This window comes from Heptranchias perlo, chromosome 4 (genome assembly GCF_035084215.1).
Source record: "Heptranchias perlo isolate sHepPer1 chromosome 4, sHepPer1.hap1, whole genome shotgun sequence".
Classification (NCBI taxonomy): domain Eukaryota; kingdom Metazoa; phylum Chordata; class Chondrichthyes; order Hexanchiformes; family Hexanchidae; genus Heptranchias; species Heptranchias perlo.
Genome location: NC_090328.1, coordinates 36189903 through 36214659, shown reverse-complemented (window position 1 = coordinate 36214659; position 24757 = coordinate 36189903). Strand labels below are relative to the sequence as shown.

The following is a 24757-nucleotide window of genomic DNA, read 5'->3' as shown; positions in this document are numbered from 1 at the left end:
AGGAATAGTTAATAGAGGTCTGCATGAATGAGGCAACTGGTAAGTTCACAACTATTTGTAAATGAAATATGGTCATCTCATGAGAAAACCATACATATGACAACTTTCCATTCTAGATCTGAAAAAAAATTGCTATTATCAATAAAATTAATATATAACTATTTTTCCTTAAGGCTTATAAATTTTAGTATCAAAAAGCCACATATATTAGTAAACAAAAACAAACTTTTTAACAAAGCACATTTTTCATTTACAGAAAACATTTTAATTTCACAATCAACCTAGAGTAAACAGACACAAGAAATGTACATAGCATACCTATTTGAACAATTTCTGTAAGTTTTCATTTGGAAAGCAGCACTATAGAAACTTAAATGCAATCGCTGTAATTTTGCATTTACTGACATTACCAGCTTTTTTATTTTTTTGGTACTTTTTAAATTTGAACAAATAAAATAAAGAAGACAGACAATCCTAACTAAGAGCAGTGTCTTAGTACCGCAAGTCAAAATAGGGGTTACATTTCAACTTGTTCCTTACAAGCAGCATGACTACTACAACTTTAAACACTACATAGTTCAGTGTACAACTACTAAGGCAAAAAAGGCTTATGTCCTACCTTTCAAAAAATGTAATAACCCTCTTAAATAAGCATGTAATAAATTACAATAGCACTTTTTGCAAAGTTGTATTGTTCTTAAAATAGTAGTGCTTGTAATTAAGAGTTTGCTTGCACTTACCCCACAAGTAGAAAACAACATTATAGTTCAGTTCTTACTTCAAACCCATACTAATATACAGCTAAATGCAATTTGGATGAGTAATTCAAAGTAAATGGCTATTATTTATTTTAATTAAAAAGTTACAGATGGAAGATTACATTCACTTGTTTTCTTCTTCCATGGTTCCCCTAAAGCAGCGTGGTGTAACATGGCACTTGGAGAGACTCAGTTCAATGCAACTTAAAGCCTTGGCTGCTCACTCGCTCAGAATGCTAGTAATGTTTGCCAACAAAAAAAAACATTTATAAATTTCTAAAACATGATTAAAACCAAGGAAAACTCCGATTCCAAGTACTTCAAAGCATCGGATAGTTTTACCTTACCTGAAAAAAAAATCTAGATCCACTAATGCCAAATAAGCGAAATGATGTAAAACAAAATGTGTAGCTTGTGTGTGTTTGTTTTATTACTCGTCGCATTACCAATACGACTTTTCCAGTTCACTGAACGGCATTTTATGTACGGCGATCTAGTAGAGAGCAGTAAAAGCTAGTTGTATCCTAACTACAACAGTGATAATATGGAAGGAAAGATTTACTTGGACTAATATATTTTCCCAAACTTCCCTTCCACAATACTGATATTACTACTATTGCTTAAGTCGCTAATCTGCATTTTCCATCTACAATGATATATTAACTTCCAGAACTGTAACTAGTATATCTTTTTAGCACACGATGCAATTACGGTATAAAATGAAGCATTTATTACTTACGCCTTTTCCCTCATACCTTTTTATTGAACATTATTTTGCCTTGCCCTTTCTACCACTTTTTACAATTCCTGGGCTAAGTTCATCCTCCACCTCAGTACAGTAGCTCCCCTTCAAAAGCTCTGACTTCTAAAAGTGTAAATAGCCCATTGTACAGAGTGCCAGAACACCAGAACAAACCCCAAGGAAACCGAAACAACTTATTTTACTGCTTTTTCTACCATTATATTTGACTTTTTTTTTCTTCGTAGCAACACTTCTATGACCCCCCAGAAAGCAGCACCCCATACCCGATGTACTAGTATCAAGAGAACAGCAGCTAGTTCTTGTCCTGAGTCAACTGAGTGTCAGAATTAACTTAATGTTTTCGCACAAACCCCACAGTCCCGAGTTTGACATCTCACTATACCATTCCGGACCCGCCGGAGTTGAATCCGGGGTCGGTTTTCCCGTAAAAGCTGAGGTAAACTTACTTTTCCCTGGCTTGGCTGTCAGAAGGTACAGTGTTACTCTTGCCTTTGGCGTACATGCTTGAAGAGCTGGATTGTCACGCACCTGTCAAGCCATCAGGTCCCGGGAACAACCCTGTCACCATAGCGACAAATCGACGGCCCTCCGCAATTGGCTGGCGCCGGAGTCGAGACCGCCCCTTCGCTATGGTTACCGGATGACGGACAGGCCCGATTGGTTGGGTGAGCGGCTTCTTCTCTTTGGGGGAGTTTGAAACCGTTGAAGTTCGGATTTTTGAAAAAAAAGGCCCGGCTGTTCTAGTGAAAGGCTCCAACTCCCCTGCACGGGTGCAGCAGAAAACCTGGACTGGATTATTAACAAAAAAAGCAATTGATACAGCATCCGAGTGTGTTATTTGACTTATGCATAGACTTTATGCCCACAAAAAGATTCAAAATAATGTTACAATGATTATACCTTAAAGTCTTGCTTTTTAATGATTACAGACATTGGTCATGAAGGTTAGGTTGAGTGGCACAATTTATTGTACCTTTGTCACCCAAAACAAATGTATTCTTGTAAACAATTTTACAACACCAAGTTATAGTCCAGCAATTTTATTTTAAATTCACAAGCTTTCGGAGGCTTCCTCCTTCGTCAGGTGAACGATGTGAACATCGTTCACCTGACGAAGGAGGAAGCCTCCGAAAGCTTGTGAATTTAAAATAAAATTGCTGGACTATAACTTGGTGTTGTAAAATTGTTTACAATTGTCAACCCCAGTCCATCACCGGCATCTCCACAAAATGTATTCTTCACTGATACTGAACCTTCTGGTCTTTAGTAACCTAAAAGAGCATTTCTCTGTTTTGGGGGGAGGAAGCCAAAGGAGGCAAAAATGTCCCCATTGAAGGAGTTTCCCATTGAAGGAGTTAGCATTAGTATCAGTTACCTGCTCGTGTTTCTAAACTTTTTATAGAATGTTCTTCAACAATTTTAACAAAATTCATAAATGTAGCAGAATAGTAAAATACGCAGGGGGTTATTTTTGTTTTCTTTTTGAAAGGTTTACAGGTCATTCGACAACACATTCTCCTCTAGAAAAGAAGGATAGGGTAGTCTTAGGAATAAAGTTCTTTATTACCACTATGAATATCACACCATGATGAGCACACAAGAGAAACAATTTGTCAGTTTTTTAGTCTACATTTCATTTTGAAAGCTAACCAAATTCACCTAACAAGAGTTAAACAACTCTGAGGAACATCCTGTGAGCTGGATGGTGACAATCAGAAGGCAGGAAATAAACTATAAAGTTGTTACAAAAGAGTTTTGTTTTGTTTTTTGCTTTATTTTACTACCTCACCCCTCCCTCATGTTGAAGTACTGTGAGCAGTTCTGGTCACCATATTATAAAAAAGGATATAGAGGCATCGGAGAAGGTGCAAAAAAAATATACTAGGATGATACCAGAACTGAGAGGTTATGCCTAGCAGGAAAGATTGAACAGTCTGGGACTCTTTTCTGTAGAAAAGAGAAGACTGAGGGGTGACCTGATAGAGGTTGTTAAGATTATGAAAGGGTTTGATAGGGTAGATGTAGAGAAGATGATTCCACTTGTAGGGGAGACCAGAACTAGGGGCCATAAATATAAGATAGTCACTAGTAAATCCAATAGGGAATGTAGGAGAAACTTCTTTACCCAGTGAGTGGTTAGAATGTGGAACTTGGAACAAGGAGTATTGAAGTGACTAGCATAGATGCATTTAAGGGGAAGCCTGATAAACACATGAGGGAGAAAGGAATAGAAGAATATGTTGATGGGGTTAGATGAAGAAGGGTGGGAGGAGGCTCATGTGGAGCATAAACACCGGCATGGACCTATTGGGCCAAATGGCCTATTTCTGTGCAAAACATCCTATGTAATGTTATATCCCCACATCCACCTATTTTGATTGGTCAGAAGGGGTTGGTCCCACCCACAACAATTCCATAATTGCTCATTGGTTGACTCAATAGGCAAAAACTTTCAACAGAAATAATCAGCATCTTTTCCTTTCCTTCACTATGCAACGAATCTGAGATTAGTGATGTCCACTGTCTACAAAAAGTCCAAGTGCAACTGGCACTCTTTTTAAAAATTTGGTTTTGGGATATGGGCGACCATCCCAAGGCAGTATTTATTGCCCATCCATAGTTACCCTGAGGGCATTAAGAGTCAGCCACATAGTGTGGAATGGGAGTCACAATTTCTCTTGTACCAGCTCACAAATTACCAGGTTTATTGAATTCAATTTCACAACTTGCCATGGTGTGATTTCCAGTACCAAAGCCACTAGGCTACCATAACCATAACTCAAAAGCTGCTATTTTGGAAAGAAAAAAAGAAAGAGCTCACATCTATGTAGCACCTTGTCACATCACTCGTAATCTCTCAAAGTGCTTCATAACTCTTTTATTAATGCTATTAATTACTCTTTCAAGTGCAATCACTTTGACAAATGCAGCAGCTATTTTAAATAAAAATTACAACGTGGAGCAGGCCAATCTATTCAGCCCAATCAGTCCATGTTGGTGTTTATCTTCCAGACAAGCAGCTGTCCTAATTCCATGTGCCTGTCCTGTTCCCATATGTCTTTATCCACCTTAAACCACCTATCTATCCTATTCTTAAAAGTTGATGCAGTCTCTGTACATGTTCTTATGTTCTGCTTCAATCACTAAGTCCAGTAGAGCATTTCATAGCCTCACAGCCCTCTGTTTAATAAAGTTTCTCCTGATCTTTGTCCTAAATTTACATTCAAGGTTCCTAAGGTCCCACAAACAGCAATGACATTAATAACCAGTTAACCATTTTTTGAGGGTGTTGGTTGAGGAAGGAATATTGGCATTGACACCAAGAGAATGCCATACACTTCTTTGAATAATACCATGGGATCTTTTACATTTACCTATATAGGCACACAGGGTTTACAGTTTAACATTTCATCTCTGATGACGTTGTATTCCATCACTACTGGACGGAAATGTTATTAGAACATAAGAAATAGGAGCAAGAGTAGGGCATAAGGCACCTCGAGCCTGTTCTGCCATTCAATAAGATCATGGCTGATCTTCTACCTCAACTCCACTTTTCCCCCAGATCACCATAGCCCTTGATTCCCTTAGAGTCCAAAAATCTATCGATCTCAATCTTAAATATACTCAATGACTGAGCATCCACAGCCCTCTGGGGTAGATAATTCCAAACATTCACAACCCTCTTGGTGAAGATATGTTTCCTCTTCTTGGTCCTGAATGGCCGACCTCATATCTTGAGACTATGACCCCTAGTTCTAGACTCTCCAGCCAGGGAAAACAGCTTCTCAGCATCTGCCTTGTCAAGCCCTCTAAGAATTTTATCAATGAATTTACCTCCTATTCTTCTAAACTCCAGAGAGTATAGGCTCATTCTACTCAATCTCTTCTTATAGGACAACCCTCTCATCCCAGGAATCAATCTAGTGAACCTTCATTGCACCCCCTCTGAGGCATGTATATCCTTCCTTAGGTAAGGAGACCAAAGCTGTACACAGTACTCCATGTGTGGTCTCACCAGAGCCCTATATAATTGCAGGAAGACCTCCTTACTCTTATACTACAACCCTCTTGCACTAAAGGCTAACCTGCCATTTGCTTTCCTAATTGCTTGCTGTACCTGCATGTTAACTTTCTGTAATTCATGTACAAGGACACCCAAATCCTTCTGAATACCAACATTTCTTAGTCTCTCACCTTTTAAAAAATATTCTGCTTTTCTATTCTTCCTACCAAAGTGGATAATTTCACATTTCCCCACATTATATTCCATCTGCCACCTTTCTCACCCACTCACTTAACCTCTCTATATCCCTTTGCAACCTCATTGTGTCCTCCTCACAGCTTACCTTCCCACCCAGCTTTGTATCATCAGCAAACTTGGATACATTACACTCAATCCCCTCATCTAAGTCATTGATATATATTGTAAACAGCTGAGGCCTAAGCACTGATCATTGTGGCACCCCACCAGTTACAACCTGCCAGCCCCGCACTGCAGCAACTTGCCAAGGCTTCTTCGACAGCACCTTCCAAACCCGCGACCTCTACCACCTAGAAGGACAATGGCAGCAGGCGCATGGGAACAACACCACCTGCACATTCCCCTCCAAGTCACACACCATCCTGACTTGGAAATATATCGCTGTTCCTTCATTGTTGCTGGGTCAAAATCCTGGAACTCCCTACCTAAAAGCACTTGTGGGGGTGCCTTCACCACACGGACTGCAGCGGTTCAAGAAGGCGGCTCACCACCACCTCATCAAGGGTAATTAGGGATGGGTAATAAATGCTGGCTTTGCCAGCAACACTCACATCCCATGAATGAATAAAAAATAAAACCTGAAAATGACCTGTTTATTCCTACTCTGTTTTCTGCCCATGAACCAATCCTCAATCCATGCTGACGTATTACCCACAATCCGATGAGCCCTAATTTTGTATAACATCCTCTTGTGTGGCACCTTATCGAATGTCTTTTGAAAATCCACTAGTTCCCCCTTATCTACCCTGTTAGTTACACCCTCAAAAAACTCTAATAGATTTATCAAACACAGTTTCCCTTTCATAAAACAGTGTTGACTCTGCCTAATCACATTATGATTTTCTAAGTGTTCTGTTACTACATCCTTAATAATAGATTCTAGTATTTTCCCTACTATTGACATCAGGCTAACTGGCCTAAAGTTCCTTGTTTTCTCTCTCTCCCTTCTTTCTTGAATAGCAGGGTTACATTTGCTACCTTCCTATCCACTATCTCTGCAGCCACCTCTTTTAAAACCCTGTGATGGAGGCCATCAGGTCCAGGGGATTGTCGGCTTTTAGTCCCCTTAATTTCTCCAGTACTTTTTCTTTACTAATATTAATTACTTTAAGTTCCTCACTCTCATTAGACCCTTGGTTCCCCATTATTTCTGGTATGTTTTTTGTGTCTTCTACTGTGAAAACAGATATTACATACTTGTAGAAGCTCTTACAATCCGTTTTTATATTTCTTGCTAGTTTATTCTCATATTCAATTTTCTCCCTCTATCAATTTCTTGGTCAGCTTAGATTCAAGTCTTACAATTTTCTGTTTCAGTGTATCTGGTACTGCATCATGGACAAACGAAGAAATTAATAGATGGGGAGGAACTGGTTATCAAGGATTTATATAAGGATAGGTGTACATCATTTCTAGTATTTACTGCCATATTAAAATTCCCATTTAGGTATTAAATTTACAACTACTACTTGTTTCAACAGTCAGTCAATGAACTAGTATGAATCTGAAGTACAATATTTCAAATTATATGCACAAAGTATTAGCATCATATCAAATTCTTCATTAGTAACCAAATGGAATGAAAAGTCATCCACACCAATTCATTTCTGTTTTGCAGGTCATAAATATGACATTAGTTCCATAAAACACTTGAACAAACATGATAATCCTTTATATTTTTAAGTAATACAGCAGAGTAGTCTGGGCAATTATTTCATGTACACAGAATTATTTCTGTATTCCCTATACGAGAGAGAATGGGGTAAATTTCATCAGTTAGAGCTCCCAGTGCAGAGGCTCGCTCAACACAACAGATCAGACAATCGGTCCCAATAATTCCCATCATTAAAATGAATAACTGGAAATAGGGAGGGTTTGAATTGGGCACATTGACTTCAACGCCTGATAATCCAATATGCCCTCCTATCAAAAAGGCTATCAAACAAAACTCCACAATGAGAGCTCTAATTCATAAAATTTACCCCAATGTGAATTTGTTCCACATTTATTACTATGTAGGCTGTTAAGCATATTCATTATTTCACAGTTCTTCCTGTTTTGATACACGAAAACCTGAGGGAGGCTATCACTCATGTATAAGACAACCCTTTTCCCTACTTTTAGGTCCAAACATGAAGATAAATTTTTATTGTTACATGACCATACGCAGTGGATGTTTATTTTTTATAAATTAATATTACAATAAACATTTTGTTTCAATGTGTGATTTGAAAATTTACAAAACTGTCTAGCCCAGGAAAACACCCATTTCTCTAAACCAGATGGATCAATTCTCTTTTAGAAAATGAAAGTACCAATGTTGCAGTAGCTATACAACCTCCATATCAATAGATTGAAAAGAAGTACATGAGAACAGTCTATTTTAGGGATAAAAGGTGTTTATGAAGGTGAGTAGATACTGTAAAAGGTAGCTGATGTGAAAATAATGGCATTTTGTAACAAGGCTGGTTGGAAAAGGCATCAGGCACATGTGCTCTGAGAGATCTAGGCAAAGTTCATGAGAGTAAAAATAGACCACAAACAGTGGAAGCACTTGTGCAAGAACACTCTAGAAATGTCTGGCTTTGCTGCATACAAACCGCAAAACTAACAAACGTCATTGCATAGTGTTACACCAGAGTAATTGCTGTTAGCAGTGATGCTACAGCTTTAGTGGTAGGGTCCAAGATGGTACTGAGGGAATCTGGAGGAAAGCAATCTGGTGTGCTTCCTAGTGCAGGCCTTTTATGGTCTATCCCATGAATCTTGTTCTATGGATATTGGATGATCCATGTTTAAAGCATGGTTGTGACCATAATTAGGTCCTTTGGAGATATGAGGTTCTCGCTATCCCATAAACACTCTGAAGTTGGAAGAGTATGCAAGACACCAGCCGGTCTATACAGATTGAGAAAAAGCGATTAGGAGCCAACTTTAAAAAAAAATTAGAAGTTTTCGTTGGGCACTTAAACTGAATGAAACTCCTTTCTGACACAAGCATACTTGATTTTCTATAATATGGAGTGTGATTTTTACCTCTATACTGCTCCGTTTGAGCTGGAAATCGGGGTGGTGACGGCATGTGGAAAATAAAATGTTATTTTCGCCAGTTATCACTGATTTTACAACTCACCTGATTTTCCAGGGGACATAATTCTTAGCAGCCAGAACTGTGTCAAACAAGTGGGAGCCTCATGAATATATTCAAATCAAGATCAAGTGACATTGTTACGACACTCACTCCATTTTCTGACTTTACTGCCTGATTAATGCCATTTCCTGTTCCAGCCCACTGGCCATGGGCAGTACAAATTCTAAGGTGGCCATTTCAAACGCTATTTAAAGTGATCCTCAGCTGTTTTCAAGTAAAGCTGTACAGAGTTTTTGGAATGTTTTTCCATGTAGTGCTTTGAGCTTCAAGAATTTGCAAGTGCTTTTAATCAGTATTGTAGGTTCTGGACTCTTGTGGAACTTCTGGCATTGCAGTTATTTCTTTATGGGGGTCCTTCTAGAAATTCCACTCTGGGAAGAGGAAGACAAGGAAGATGAATAAAAAGAAGCAGCAAACAGAACTGCAGCTGGAGTGAGAGCAAATAGAACATGCTATAGAAATAGTGGATGCATTGGTTGTCATCTTCCAAAATTCCATAGATTCTTGAATGGTTCCTGCAGATTGGAGGGTAGCAAATGTAATTGCACCATTTAAGAAAGGAGGGAGACTACCAACCTGTTAGCCTGACATCAGTAGTAGGGAAAATGCTAGAATCTATTATAAAGGATGTGATAACAGGACACTTAGAAAATAATAATAGGGTTTGGCAGAGTCAACATGGATTTATGAAAGGGAAATCATGTTTGACAACCCTATTGGAGTTCTTTGAGGATGTAACTAGTAGAATAGATAAGGGGGAACCAGTGGATGTGGTGTATTTGCTTTTTTAGAAGGCTTTCGATAAGGTCCCACCCAGGAGGTTGGGGCAGATGGAATTGGGGGTAATATACTGGCATGGATTGAGAATTGGTTAACAGACAGAAAACAGAGAGTGGGAATAAACGGGTCTTTTTCAGGTTGACAGACTGTGACTAGTGGGGTACCGCAGGGATTGGTGCTTGGGCCCCAGCTAGTCACAATCTATGTCAATGATTTGGATGAGGAGACCAAATGTAATATTTCCAAGTTTGCTGATGACACAAAACTAGGTGGGAATGTGAGTTGTGAGGAGGATGCGTAGAGGCTTCAAGGGGATAAAGTGAGTGAGCAAGAACATGGCAGATGGAACATAATGTGGAAAAATGTGAAGTTATCCACTTTGGTAGGAAAAACAGAAATACAGAGTATTTTTTAAATGGTGAGAGATTGGGAAATGTTGATGTTCAAAGGGACCTGGGTGTCCTTGTACATGATTCACTGAAAGCTAACATGCAGGTGCAGCAAGCAATTAGGAAGGCAAATGGCATGTTGGCCTTTATTACAAGAGGATTTGAGTATAGGAGTAAAGATGTCTTACTGCAATTATAAAGGGCCTTATTGAGACTGCACCTGGAGTTTTGTGTACAGTTTTGGTCTCCTTACCTAAGAAAGGAAATGCTTGCCATAGAGGAAGTGCAATGAAGGTTCATCAGACTGATTCCAAGGATTGCGGGATTGTCATTTGAGGAGAAATTGAGTAGACTAGGCCTGTATTCTCTAGAGTTTAGATGAGAGGTGATCTCATTGAAACATACAAAATTCTTACAGGGCTCGACAGGGTAGATGCAAGGAGGATGTTGCTCCTGGCTGGGCAGTCTAGAACCACAGTCTCAGAATAAGGGGTAGGCCATTTAGGACTGAGATGAGGAGAAATTTCTTCACTCAGAGGGTGGTGAATCTTTGGAATTCTCTACCCCAGAGGGCTGTGGAGGCTCAGTCATTGAGTACATTCAAAACAGAGATCGATAGATTTCTAGATATTAAAGGCATCAAGGGATATGGGGATAGTGCAGGAAAATTGCGTTGAGGTAGAAGATCAGCCGTCATCTTGTTGAATGGCGGAGCAGGCTAGAAGGGCTGGATGGCCTACTCCTGCTCCTATTTCTTATGTTTTTATGTTATAGAATGATGTATGCATGGAGGAATCCTTGCCCTCCGAGTTTATAGACCCAGAACAATACTCCTGCAGTTCTCTGAAGAACAATGTATAATGAGGCTTCCATTCTCAGTGGAAGCAGTGAGAGTTGTGTCACATCCTGCAAGAAAACCTGCAGCCAACTGCTACAGTTAGCACAGCATTGCCTATTGCAGTGAGGGTCACTGCAGTCCTGAACTTCTTTACCTCCAGCTCCAAGCTGTCACAGAGAATATCAACAACATCGATCAGTCTGCATTCCATCACTGTATTAAACAGGTGACCGATGCCTTGTTTTCCAGAGCAAACATATTAATTTTCCCCATTTACATCCAAAAGCAGCAGAATTGGGCTCAGTGGGTCACACGGATTGCAGGATTTCCTCAAATTCAAAAAAGGGGAGAGAGGTAAGCCTGATAAAACCTGATAACTACATGCCAATCAGTTTAACGTGAGTGATAGGAAACAACGAGAGACCATTGTCAAAGACAAAATTCACTCTCACTTGGAAAAGCATGGGCTAATAAGAGACAGCCAGCATGGATTTGTCAAAGGCAAATCATGTCTGACTAACTTGATTGAGTTCTTTGATGAAGTATCAGAGAGGGTTGATGAAGGTAATGCAGTAGATGTTGTACAAATGAACTTTCAAAAGGCATTTGATAAAGTACCACATAACAGACTTATTCGGAAAATAGAAGCACATGGGATTAAGGGATAGGAGGCAGAGACTGGTGATGAACAAATGTTTTTCTGACTGGAGAGAAGTAAGCAGTGGGGTCCTCCAGGGGTCGGGATTAGGGACCATTGCTTTTCTTGTTATACATAAATGACCTGGACTTAGTTATGGGGAGAGCAATTTTGAAGTTTACGAATGATACAAAACTTGGTAATGTAGTAAATAGTTTGCAAGATAGTAGCAGACTTCAGGAGGACATAGACAAACTAGTGAAATGGGAATACACATGGCAGATGCAATTTAATGCGGATAAGGCAAACCAATTCCAGTCGACCCTGCAAAGTCCTCCTCACTAACATCTGGGGACTTGTGCCAAAATTGGGAGAGCTGTCCCACAGGCAAGTCAAACAACAGTCTGACATAGCCATACTCACAGAATCATACCTTGGTACAGGACATACCCAGACTGTTCCATCACCATCCCTGGGTATGTCCTGTCCCACCGGCAGGACAGACCCACCAGAGGTGGCGGTACAGTGATGTACAGTCAGGAGGGAGTGGCCCTGGGAGTCCTCAACATTGACACCGGACGCCATGAAATCTCATGGCATCAGGTCAAACATGGGCAAGGAAACCTCCTGCTGATTACCACCTACCGTCCTCCCTCAGCTGATGAATCAGTCCTCCTCCATGTTGAGCACCACTTGGAGGAAGCACTCGGGGTAGCAAGGGCACAGAATGTACTCTGGGTGGGGGACTTCAATGTCCATTACCAAGAATGGCTCGGTAGCACCACTACTGACCGAGCTGGCCGAGTCCTGAAGGATATAGCTGCCAGACTGGGCCTGCGGCAGGTGGTGAGCGAACCAACACAAGGGAAAAACCTACTTGACCTCGTCCTCACCAATCAACCTGTCGCAGATCCATCTGTCCATGATAGTATTGGTAGGAATGACCCACCACACAGTCCTCGTGCAGACGAAGTCCCGTCTTCACATTGAGGACACCATCTAACGTGTTGTGTGGCATTATCACCGTGCTAAATGGGATACATTCAGAACAGATCTAGCAGCTCAAAACTGGGCATCCATGAGGTGCTGTGGGCCATCAGCAGCAGCAGAATTGTATTCCAGCACAATCTGTAACCTCATGGCCCGGCATATTCCTCACTCTACCATTACCAACAAGCCAGGGGATCAACCCTGGTTCAATGAGGAGTGTAGAAGACCATGCCAGGAGCAGCACCAGGTGTACCTAAAAATGAGGTGCCAACCTGAAGCTACAACACAGGACTACATGCATGCTAAACAGCGGAAGCAACATGCTATAGACAGAGCTAAGCGATTCCACAACCAACGGATCAGATCAAAGCTCTGTAGTCCTGCCACATCCAGTCGTGAATAGTGGTGGACAATGAAACAACGAATGGGAGGAGGAGGCTCCATGAACATCCCCATCCTCAATGATGGCAGAGTCCAGCATGTGAGTGCAAAAGACAAGGCTGAAGCGTTTGCAACTATCTTCAGCCAGAAGTGCCGAGTGATTGATCCATCTCAGCCTCTTCCCGATATCCCCACCATCACAGAAGCCAGTCTTCAGCCAATTCGATTCATTCCACGTGATATCAAGAAACGGCTGAGTGCACTGCATACAGCAAAGGCTATGGGCCCCGACAACATCCCGGCTGTAGTGCTGAAGACTTGTGCTCCAGAACTAGCTGCGCCTCTAGCCAAATTGTACCAGTACAGCTACAACACTGGCATCTACCCGACAAAGTGGAAAATTGCCCAGGTATGTCCTGTCCACAAAAAGCAGGACAAATCCAATCCGGCCAATTACCGCCCCATCAGTCTACTCTCAATCATCAGCAAAGTGATGGAAGGTGTCGTCGACAGTGCTATCAAGCGACACTTACTCACCAATAACCTGCTCACCGATGCTCAGTTTGGGTTCTGCCAGGATCGCTTGGCTCCAGACCTCATTACAGCCTTGGTCCAAACATGAACAAAAGAGCTGAATTCCAGAGGTGAGGTGAGAGTGACTGCCCTTGACATCAAGGCAGCATTTGACCGAGTGTGGCACCAAGGAGCCCTAGTCAAATTGAAGTCAATGGGAATCAGGGGGAAAACTCTCCATTGGCTGGAGTCATACCTAGGACAAAGGAAGATGATAGTGGTTGTTGGAGGCCAATCATCTCAGCCCCAGGACATTGCTGCAGGAGTTCCTCAGGGCAGTGTCCTAGGCCCAACCATTTTCAGCTGCTTCATCAATGACCTTCCCTCCATCATAAGGTCAGAAATGGGGATGTTCGCTGATGATTGCACAGTGTTCAGTTCCATTCGCAACCCCTCAGATAATGAAGCAGTCCGTGCCCGCTTGCAGCAAGACCTGGACAACATCCAGGCTTGGGCTGATAAGTGGCAAGTAACATTCGCGCCAGACAAGTGCTAGGCAATGACCATCTCCAACAAGAGAGAGTCTAACCACCTCCCCTTGACATTCAATGGCATTACCATCGTCGAATCCCCCACCATCAACATCCTGGGGGGTCACCATTGACCAGAAACTTAACTGGACCAGCCATATAAATATTGTGGCTACAACAGCAGGTCAGAGGCTGGGTATTCTGTGATGAGAGACTCACCTCCTGACTCCCCAAAGCCTTTCCACCATCTACAAGGCACAAGTCAGGAGTGTGATGGAATACTCTCCACTTGCCTGGATGAGTGCAGCTCCAACCACACTCAATTAGCTCGACACCATCCAGGACAAAGCAGCCCACTTGATTGGCACCCCATCCACCACCCTAAACATTCACTCCCTTCACCACCGGTGCACTGTGGCTGCAGTGTGTACCATCCACAGGATGCACTGCAGCAACTTGCCAAGGCTTCTTCGACAGCACCTCCACCACCTAGAAGTACAAGGGCAGCAGGTACATGGGAACAACACCACCTGCACGTTCCCCTCCAAGTCACACACCATCCTGACTTGGAAATATATCGCCATTCCTCCATCGTCGCTGGGTCAAAATCCTGGAACTCCCTTCCTAACAGCACTGTGGGAGAACCGTCACCACACGGACTGCAGTAGTTCAAGAAGGTGGCTCATCATCACTTTCTCAAGGGCAATTAGAGATGGGCAATAAATGCTGGCCTCGCCAGCGATGCCCACATCCCATGAATAAATAAAAAAATAATGATGCACTTTTGGAGGAACAATATGGAAGGGCAGCAAAATCTAAATGGTATTATTTTGAGGAGGGTGCAAGAGCAAACGGACCTGGGGATGCAAATTCACAAATCTTTGAAGGTGGCAGGCCAGGTTGACAAGGCGGAAAAGAAAGCGTATGGGATACTTTGCTTTGTAAATAGGGGCATTGACAAGGAAGTCATGCTAAACCTTCACAGGTTAGGCTTCAGCTGGAGTGTTGTGTACAAATCTGGGCACCACACTTTATGAAGGATGTCAAGGCCTTGGAGAGGGTACAGAGAAGGTTTACTATGATGATACCAGGAATGAGAGATTTCGGTTATGTGGAGAGATTGGAGAAGCTGGGATTGTTCTCCTTAGAGCAGAGAAGGTTAAGGGGAGACCTAATAGAGGAGTTCAAAATAATGAGGGGTTTTGATGAGGCAGATAATACTGATGACATAGGAGATGGCAGGGAAACAGGAGGGATCCAACAATTGCCTGCAGCCATAGCTGTTCAGCAGCAGTTCATTGAAGAGAACTTCAACTGAACAATCTGTGCTCTCCTGCAATTAACAGTCATGTCTAACATATGTCCCAGTCCTTCCACCCTGAACAGCATCTGCTAAATACCAAGATTGATATTCATGTCACCTATCATTGCAAGATCACCAGCTACTACAGAACCCTCTCTGCAGAGTATCAAGCTAAAAGAAAAGGCTTACACAATTGCAAGGAAAAGTGGAAATCTATCGAACTGGGAGAACTATAAAAAGCAAAAAAAATACAAAAAAAGTAATAAGAGGTGCAAAAAGGGAATATGAAAAAAATTTGCAAGGGATATCAAAGCTAACAGTAACACATTTTTATAAATATATTAAAAGAAAGAGAGTGGAAAGGGGCAACATGGGCCCATCAAAGATAGATGCAGGGAAGACTGTAATGCACAATAAGGAAATGGGAAACTTGTTAAACGAGTACTTTGTAACCATTTTCACAGTGGTGGAAGAGGACAAAATGCCAGCAGTACAAGCGAACCTAAAAATAAGTCAAGGGGTGGAACTTGGTTGACTTAATATAAGTAAAAAATGGTAATGGAGAAGATAATGATTCTTAAGATAAACAAATCTCAAGGACCTGATGGTTTCCATCCAAGAGTATTAACATAAATCATTGAGAAAATTGCAGATGTGTTAGTCATAATTTTCCAAAGCTTTCTAGATTCAGGAATTGTGTCTTTGGATTGGAAAATTGCAAATGTCAATCCATTATTTAAGAAGGGAGGGAGAGAGAAACTAGGTAACTACAGACCTGTCAGTTTAACATCAGTTGTGGGGAAGTTACTGAAATCTATCATCAGATACAGAATGATTGAGAACTTGGACAAGTATGGGCTGATCAAAGAGAATTCATATGGATTTGTGAAGGGTGGGTCATGTTTAATTAAGTTGAATTTTTGAGGAAGCCACTAACATGATGGATAGGCATGTCTATGGATGTTGCCAATATGGAATTCCAGAAGGCATTTGATAAAGTACTGTACAAGAGATTATTAGCAAGAATGAAAGAGCATGGAATTGGAGGTAACCTTGTGTCATGGGTTGGTAACAGGTTGAGAGGTGGAAGACAGACACTAGCGATAAAGAAAACGTATTCTAATTAGCGGGCTGTGACAAGTGGTGTTTCCCAGGGATCTGTACTGGACCCTCAACTTTTCACCATATTTATTAATGACTTGGATGAAGAAATAGATTTGTATATCCAAGTTTTCAGAGGACACTAAGTTAGGAGACACAGTAAGCTGTGTAGATGGGTGCCAAAAGTTGCAAAGAGGCATAGACAAGCAAAGTGAATGGGGAAACAATGGCAGATGGAGTTCAATGTGAGGAAGTGTGAGCTTATCGACTTCAAATCTGAGAACGACAAATCAGACTATTTTCTTATTAGTGAGAGACTAGGAGCTGTGGAGGAGCAAAAGGATTTAGGTGTTTATGTACACAAACCACTAAAAGCTAGTGCGCAGGTGTAAAACATAATCAAAAAAGCTAATGGAATGTTGGCCTCTATCTCAAGGGGGTTGGAATACAAAAGTGAGGAAGTGATGCTTCAGTTGTACATCACCTTGGTCAGACCCAATCTGAGTACTGCGTTCAGTTTTGGACATTGAACCTCAGGAAGGATGCATTGGTCTTGGAGGGAGTATGGTGCAGATTCACCACAATGCTATCATGGCTTAAAGGGCTGAATTATGTGAACAGATTGCTTAAACTTGGTTTGTATTCCCTTGAATTTAGAAGGTTGTGGGATGGTCTAATCAAGGTCTTTAAAATGATAAAAGGGATTTGACTGGGTAGATACAGAGAAACTATTTCCTCTAGTGGGGAAATCCAGTACAAGAGGGCATAATTTTAAAGTTAGAGCCAAGCCATTTAGAAGTGAAATCAGGAAACACTTTTTCACACGAAAGGTAGTGGAAGTCTGGAACTCTCTCCCCAAAAGGCTATGGCTGCTGGGTCAATTGAAATTTCCAAGACTGAGATTGCTAGATTTTTGTTAGGTAAGGGTTTCAAGGGATATGGAACAAGAAGGGTAAATGGAGTTGAGATACAGATCAGCCATGATCCAATTAAATGGCGGAACAGACTTGAGGGTCTGAATGGCCTTCTCCTGTTCCAATGCTCACAAAGGTTTCAAGGAGCATTATGGTTTTATTGGCTTACAGAACGACCCACAAATTATTTCTCACCCTGATGTAAACCCCCAGTGCCTGCCTGAAGTGCTCTTTTACCAACTCTAGTGCTCCAACGAGATGTGTCATCAGTAGCTGAGACATGCTGGGAGGAAGGCTGTTGTGGCTCAATCATGAGATGGTCATGATTGACAACCTCTAGGAGCTCGGGCTGAGAGGGCCCAGCTGCAGACTGCAACTTGGCAGCAGTGAGGTAAAATTGGCCCTGTGGGGAGAGGAAGAAGGAAAGGGAGGGGGAGAAAATTGATGGCAATGGAGGGGAGAAGAAAGGGAAGGGGGAAATGGATGGCAATTAAGAGAAGAGGGAAATGAAGGAAACGGATGCCAATAAAGGGGGATGGAAGGGAAGGGAAATAGGTGACAATGAGGGGAAGGAAATGGATGTAATGAAAGGGAAATGGAAAAGAATGGCATTGATGTGGAGAGGGAAGGGGCAGAAGCCATGACTGGTGTTATGGGTGGACATAGGGTAGAAGCTGTTTCATTATTAGAGGAGTTGTGAATGAAGCTGAACAATGTAGGATCATCAGCAAACAGCCTCACTCCTGACCTTATAATAGAGGGAAGGTCATTGATGAAATAGATGAAGATGGTTGGGTCAAGGACGCTGCCCTAGAGAATTCCTGCAACTATGTCCTGGGGGCTGTGATGATTGGCCTCCAACAACCACGATCATCTTCCTTTGTGTCAGGTATGACTCCAACCACTGGAAAGTTTACCTTTGACATTGGTCTCAGTTTTGCTGGAGTTCTTTGGTGCCATCTTCTGTCAAATGCTGCCTTGATGTTGAGGGTACTCACTTTCATACCTCCTCTAGCATTCAGCTCTTGTGAATCAAGGCTGTGATCAGATCTGGAGTTAATTGATTCTGTCAGAACCTGAATTGAGTAGGTTATTGGTGAATCGATGTCACTTGATGGCACTTTTGATGTCTCCTTCCGTCACTTTATTGATGACGAGAAGGAGGCCAGTAGGGCAGTAATGGGTCAGGTCAAATTCATCCTGATTGTTCTGGATAAGACATACCTGAACAATTTTTCACATTGTCGGGTAGATGCCATTAGTATAGCTGTACTGGAACAGCTTAGCTATGGGAGAGTGGCTAATTCTGGTGCACAGGTCTTTAGCACTACAGCTGGGATGTTGTCAGGGCCTGTGTCCAGTCCACTCAGCCATTTCTTAATGTCACATGGTGTGAACAAAATTGGCTGGTCACTGGCATCTATGATAGTGGGGTCATTAGGAGGAGGCCGAGGCGATCATTCACTTGACACTTTTAGCTGAAGATGCTTGCAAACAGCAGCCTTTTCTTTTGCACTCAGGTGCTGGATGCACCATAGTTGAGGATGGCGATGTTCACGGAGACTCCTCCTTTTGTTAGTTACCTTGTTGTCCACCACTATTCTCAACTAGATGTGGTAGGGCTACAGAGTTTTGCTCTGATCCATTGGTTATGAGACCACTTAGCTCTGTTTATAGCCTGTTAATTTTGATGTTGAGCATGCAGGTAGTCCTGCGTTAGCTTCACTAGATTGGTGCCACATTCTAAGGCCTACTGTTACTCCTGGCACACCTTTCTGCACGTCCCACTGAACCATGGTTGGTCTCCCAGCTTGATGATTTGATGATGATGGAATCGTGAGCAATGTGTTGGGCCATAAGGTTACAGATTGTGGTGGCATACAATTCTGTTGCTGCTGATGGTGAACAATTCCTCATGGGCTGCTAGACCTGTCCTTGGTCTATCCCACTTAGCATGGCAGTAGTGCCTGCCACACTACAAGGTGCAGGTTGTCCTCATTGTGAAGGCAAGGTTTTGTAATTAGCAGGAGGCTTTCATGGCTTTATTTCTCTTGTAGTCATGAGATTTCATGGGGCCTGGAATCAATGTTGAGGATTGCCAGGGCCAATCCCACCTGACTGCATGACACTTTGCCCTACTTTGGTGAGTCTATCCTGCCGGTGGAACAGACATAGCCTGGGATGGTGATGGAGGAGTCTGGAATGTTGGCTGATAGTCATAGAATAATACCTATGTTAAGCTGTGGTGTGATAGTCTGTGGGACAAGTCTCCCAACTTGAGCACCACTCCCTATCTGTTAGGGAGAAGGATTTGGCAGGGTGAATTGGGCTGAGATTTTTTTCTTATATTTGTTCTTGGGATAGAGGTGACATTAGCAAGGCTGCATCCTTAGTTGCCCTGACATTAATGTTCTCAGTTTTCAGTTTCCAGTCCTTAGTTCTTAATTTAGTTCTACTTCTTTTAATAATACTTTGTCTACTATATGTAGAAGGGTATCTCTGTAAAATTGAAAAATATATCTCCGAGAGAGAAAGAAAGGTAAGAAAAGTTAAGATTGTATGGGTATACCAGCTGGATACATGCAAATAAGTGTGTCACTTAGGCGTACAAGTTTCCCTGAAATCAAAGAAGGTTAAATTTAAGTCAGCTAGTCCAGATACAGCTATCAACACAAAAGGTGAATTTATCCAGAAGCAGAGAAGCCTGGAGGAACGGATAGAACCTCGAGACGGAGGTTCATCACTTTGATGTCTCAGAAGGTAAAATTGCTATTGCTTTGTGGAAAAAATATGCAACATTATAAGATGGATTTCTCTAGAAGAAGCAAGAGCAACATGGAAAAAGATCATATCAGAAGAAAATGAACTACTGAAATTTATTTTTATTTGTTTTTAGATAGAGGTGAGTTCTCTTTTAAAAACATTGAAGTTCTATGGCAAAAGTCATCTGCTATATTTATTTATAGGCACTAAAAATTCTTCATAGTGTTTGATCCTAATTTTGTTGACATATATTCACTGTGCATTAAAGCTGTTTTTAAAAGACTGCTTTAATTCACCATGAGTTTGTCTATCAGGATTGCATCAACTAAAATGATAACAATGTGCATGTACATATTGAATATATTTTGGCTGTCTTTGATGATATCATTACCTCTGTTACAGATGCTGGCGTAACATACTGACTTTGTATCTGCAGGGTGCAATAAAATCCTAATGGAATGCTTATCTGTATTTGTAAGGGGTGGCTGAGCACTACAAAAGTACCACCTTAAATGCTCCATTTGGAGAACCAGGATTTTAATAAAAGTTTTCAATCAGGATTTTACTGGTGGATGAGTCGGTTATTCATAACTAGGTTATTTGTGGAAGTGAGGAAAGTGGTGGTGCGGAGATCACCTCTTACATCAATTTGACATACCATATAGTAAACCAAGGAGTGACATTGATCACATATATGGAGATGTCCTTCTCTTGGGACTAAAAGAGGATGTTGTGAATGTAGGGGAATATGTTGGATAAGGTAAACCAATAGAAGAAATGCAAACAAAATATGTATTTTTCTATCCGATTTTTAATGCAAATACATTGATGTGAAAACTGTTACTGTATCATAGAAATATAGAAAATAGGAGCAAAAGTAGGCCATTCGGCCCTTCGGGCCTGCTCCGCCATTCAAAATGATCATGGCTGATCATCTAACTCAGTACCCTGTTCCCACTTTTTCCCCATATCCCTTGATCCCTTTAGCATTAAGAAATATATCTATCTCCTTCTTGAATACATCTAATGACTTGGCCTCCACTGCCTTCTGTGGTAGAGAATTCCACAGGTTCACCACCCTCTGAGTGAAGAAATTTCTCCTCATCTCGGTTCTAAATGGCATACCTTGTATCCTGAGACTGTAACCCCTGGTTCTGGACTCCCCAGCCATCGGGAACATCCTCCCTGCATCTAGTCTGTCTAGTCCTGTTAGAATTTTATATGTTTCGGTGAGATCACCTCTCATTCTTCTAAACTCTAGTGAATATAGGCCTAGTCGGCCCAATCTCTCCTCATACGTCAGTCTTGCCATCCCAGGAATCAGTCTGGTAAACCTTCGTTGCACTCCCTCCATGGCAAGGACATCCTTCCTCAGATAAGGAGACCAAAACTGCACACAATATTCCAGATGTGGTCTCACTAAGGCCCTGCATCGACTGCATGTAAAAAGCAATGCTTCTGCAGAATACATTCTGCTATAGTGAGAAAGACGTCAGGGATGGGATCAAACAGGAAATTAGAGATGCATGTAACAGGGTACTACAGTAATCATGGGTGACTGTAATCTGTATATAGACTGGCCAAACCAAATTAGCAATAATACTGTGGAGGATGAATTCCTGGAGTGTGTACGGGATGCTTTTTTAGACCAGTACGTTGAGGAGCCAACTAGGGAGCAGGCTATCCTAGATTGGGTATTGTGCAATGAGAAGGGGTTAATTAATAATCTTGTTGTGCGGGATCCTTTAGGGAAGAGTGACCATAACATGATAGAATTCTTCATTAAGATGGAAAGTGAAGTAGCCCAATCCGAAACTAGGGTCCTAAATATAAACAAAGGAAACTACGAAGGTCTGAGGAGTGAGTTGGCTATGATAGATTGGGAAGCTTCATTAAAAGGCATGACGGTGGATAGGCAATGGCTAACATTTAAGGAACGAATGCAAGAATTGCAACAATTATACATTCCTTTCTGGCGCAAAAACACAAAAGGAAATGCAGCCCAACCATGGCTAACAAAAGAAATTACGGATCCAAAGAGGAGTCATATAAAGTTGCCAGAAAAAGTAGCAAGCCTGAGAATTGGGAGCAGTTTAGAATTTAGCAAAAAAGGACCGAGAGATTGATTAAGAGGGGAAAAATAGAGTATGAGAGTAAATTTGCAAGGAACATAAAAGTGGACTGTAAAAGCTTCTACAAGTATGTAAAAAGAAAAAGATTAGTGAAGACAAATGTAGGTCCCTTACAGTTAGAAACGGGAGAATTTATAATGGGGAACAGGGAAATGGCAGAGCAATTAAACAAATACTTTGGTTCTGTCTTCACGGAAGAGGACACAAATAACTTCCCAGAAATGCTAGGGAACCAAGGGACTAGTGAGAAGGAAGAATGAAAGGAAATTAGTATTAGTAAAAAAATAGCGCTGGAGAAATTAATGGGACTGAAAGCTGATAAATCCCCAGGGCCTGATAATCTGCATTCCAGAATACTAAAAGAGGTAGCCATGGAAATAGTGGATGCATTAGTTGTCATCTTCCAAAATTCTATAGATTATGGAACAGTTCCTGCAGATTGGAGGGTGGCAAATGTAACCCCACTATTTAAAAAAGGAAGGAGAGAGAAAACAGGGAACTACAGACCGGTTAGCCTAACATCAGCAATAGGGAAAATGCTAAAGGATGTGATAACACGACACTTAGAAAATATCAACGGAATTAGACAAAGTCAACAAGGATTTATGAAAGGGAAATCATGTTTGACAAACCTACTGGAGTTTTTTGAGGATGTAACTGGTAGAATAGATAAGGGAGAACCAGTGGATGTGTTTATTTGGATTTTCAGAAGGCCTTTGATAAAGTCCCACATAAGAGGTTAGTGTGCAAAATTAAAGCACATGGGATTGGTGGTAATATACTGGCATCAATTGAAAATTGATTAACAGACAGGAAACAGAGTAGGAATAAATGTGTCTTTTTCGGGGTGGCAGGCGGAGACTAGTGGGGTACCGCAGGGATCAGTGCTTGGGCCCCAGCTATTCACAATATATATCTATGATTTGGATGAGGGAACCAAATGTAATATTTCCAAGTTTGCTGATGGCACAAAACTAGGTGGGATCGTGAGTTGTGGGGAGGATGCAAAGAGGCTTCAAGTTGAGTGAATGGGCAAATACATGGCAGATGCAGTATAATGTGGATAAATGTGAAGTTATCCACTTCAGAAGGAAAAACAGAAAGGCAGAGTATTATTTAAATGGTGATAGATTGGGGAAAGGGACCTGGGTGTCCTTGTACACCAATCACTGAAAGCAAACATGCAGGTGCAGCAAGCAGTTAGGAAAGCAAATGGTATGTTGGCCTTCATTGCAAAAGGATTTGAGTATAGAAGCAAGAATGTCTTACTGCAGTTATACAGGGCCTTGGTGAGACCATACCTGGAGTATTGTGTGCAGTTTTGGTCTCCTTACCTAAGAAAGGATCTACTTGCCATACTTGCAGCGAAGGTTCACCAGACTGATCACTGGGATAGCAGGACTGTCGTATGAGGAGAGATTGGGTCAACTTGACCTGCATTCACTCGAGTTTAGAAGAATGAGAGGGAATCTCATTGAAACATATAAAATTCTGACAGGGCTAGATAGACTAGATGCAGGGAGGATGTTTCCCCTTGCTGGGGGGGGTCCAGAACTAGAGGTCACAGTCTCAGGATATGAGGTAGGGCATTTAGGACTGAGATGAGGAGAAATGTCTTCACTCAGAGGGTGATGAAACTGTGGAATTCTCTACCACAGAAGGTTGTGGAGGCCAAGTTACTGAATATATTTAAGAAGGAGCTAGATAGATTTCTAGACACAAAAGGCATCAAGGAGTATGGGGAGAGAGCGGGAATATGGTATTGAGATGGAGGATCAGCCATGATCATATTGAATGGCAGAGCAGGTTCGAAGGGCTGAATGGCCTACTCCTGCTCCTATTTTCTATGTTTCTATGTCAGCCAGCGCTGAATTTCTTCACGATACTATAAAGACTTGCATTTATATCGTTGCCTTTCACTACCTCAGGACATCCCAAAGCGCCTTTAGAGCCAATTAAGTAATCTTGAAGTGTAGTCACTGTTGTAACATAGGAAACTATCAGTATATAAACATTCATATTTGTTGCAGAGAGAAATAGACAATGTAATTCAGTCTCTATCTTTGAGATAGAACACACTGGGAGTAATTTTGACTTTGTACGATAGTGTAAAAGAGGTGATAGCGAATTGGTTGCCTCTTATCTCTCCCGATTTTTATTTCCATTGAAGTCAATGGCAATAAAAATTGGAAAACAAATAAAACATGCTGCCAATTCATCATCACCCGTTTTCTACTAATGCACAAAGGCAAAATTACTCCATTGCTTTTGTATGGCATTCCACTGAATGAGAATTGGCCAAACTCATCCCAGATATAGCATGGGAATATGAGTGACAGATTAGCTACTGAATTTGAGCCTACAGCCATCCAGTTGGGAAATAAATGTTCTTCTATTTTCAATACCAAGAATGCCATTGCATACTTTATTTTAATAGAAACATATTTTCATATTGATCTTCCATAACTCCTTAATTGAGCAATGAAATTACTAAAGTGTTTGTTTTTAATTGTACCATTGTGAACTAAATATATTGCAGGTAAATTCACG

General features: G+C 41.4%; 1 protein-coding gene across 2 annotated transcripts in view; it reads right to left on the bottom strand.

Moving 5' to 3' along the window:
• The window catches only part of LOC137320867 (single-stranded DNA-binding protein 2), a 429480-nt gene extending 427401 nt beyond the window's left edge, over positions 1–2079 (bottom strand). The window contains exon 1 of one of the 2 annotated variants that reach the window (XM_067982791.1): positions 1968–2079. In XM_067982791.1, coding sequence (XP_067838892.1) covers positions 1968–2023 — 56 coding nt within the window. In that variant the 5' untranslated portion in view covers positions 2024–2079. The remainder of the gene's footprint in view (positions 1–1967) is intronic. The other variant, XM_067982792.1, reaches the window with a different exon arrangement.
• Positions 2080–24757: the final 22678 nt, after the last annotated feature.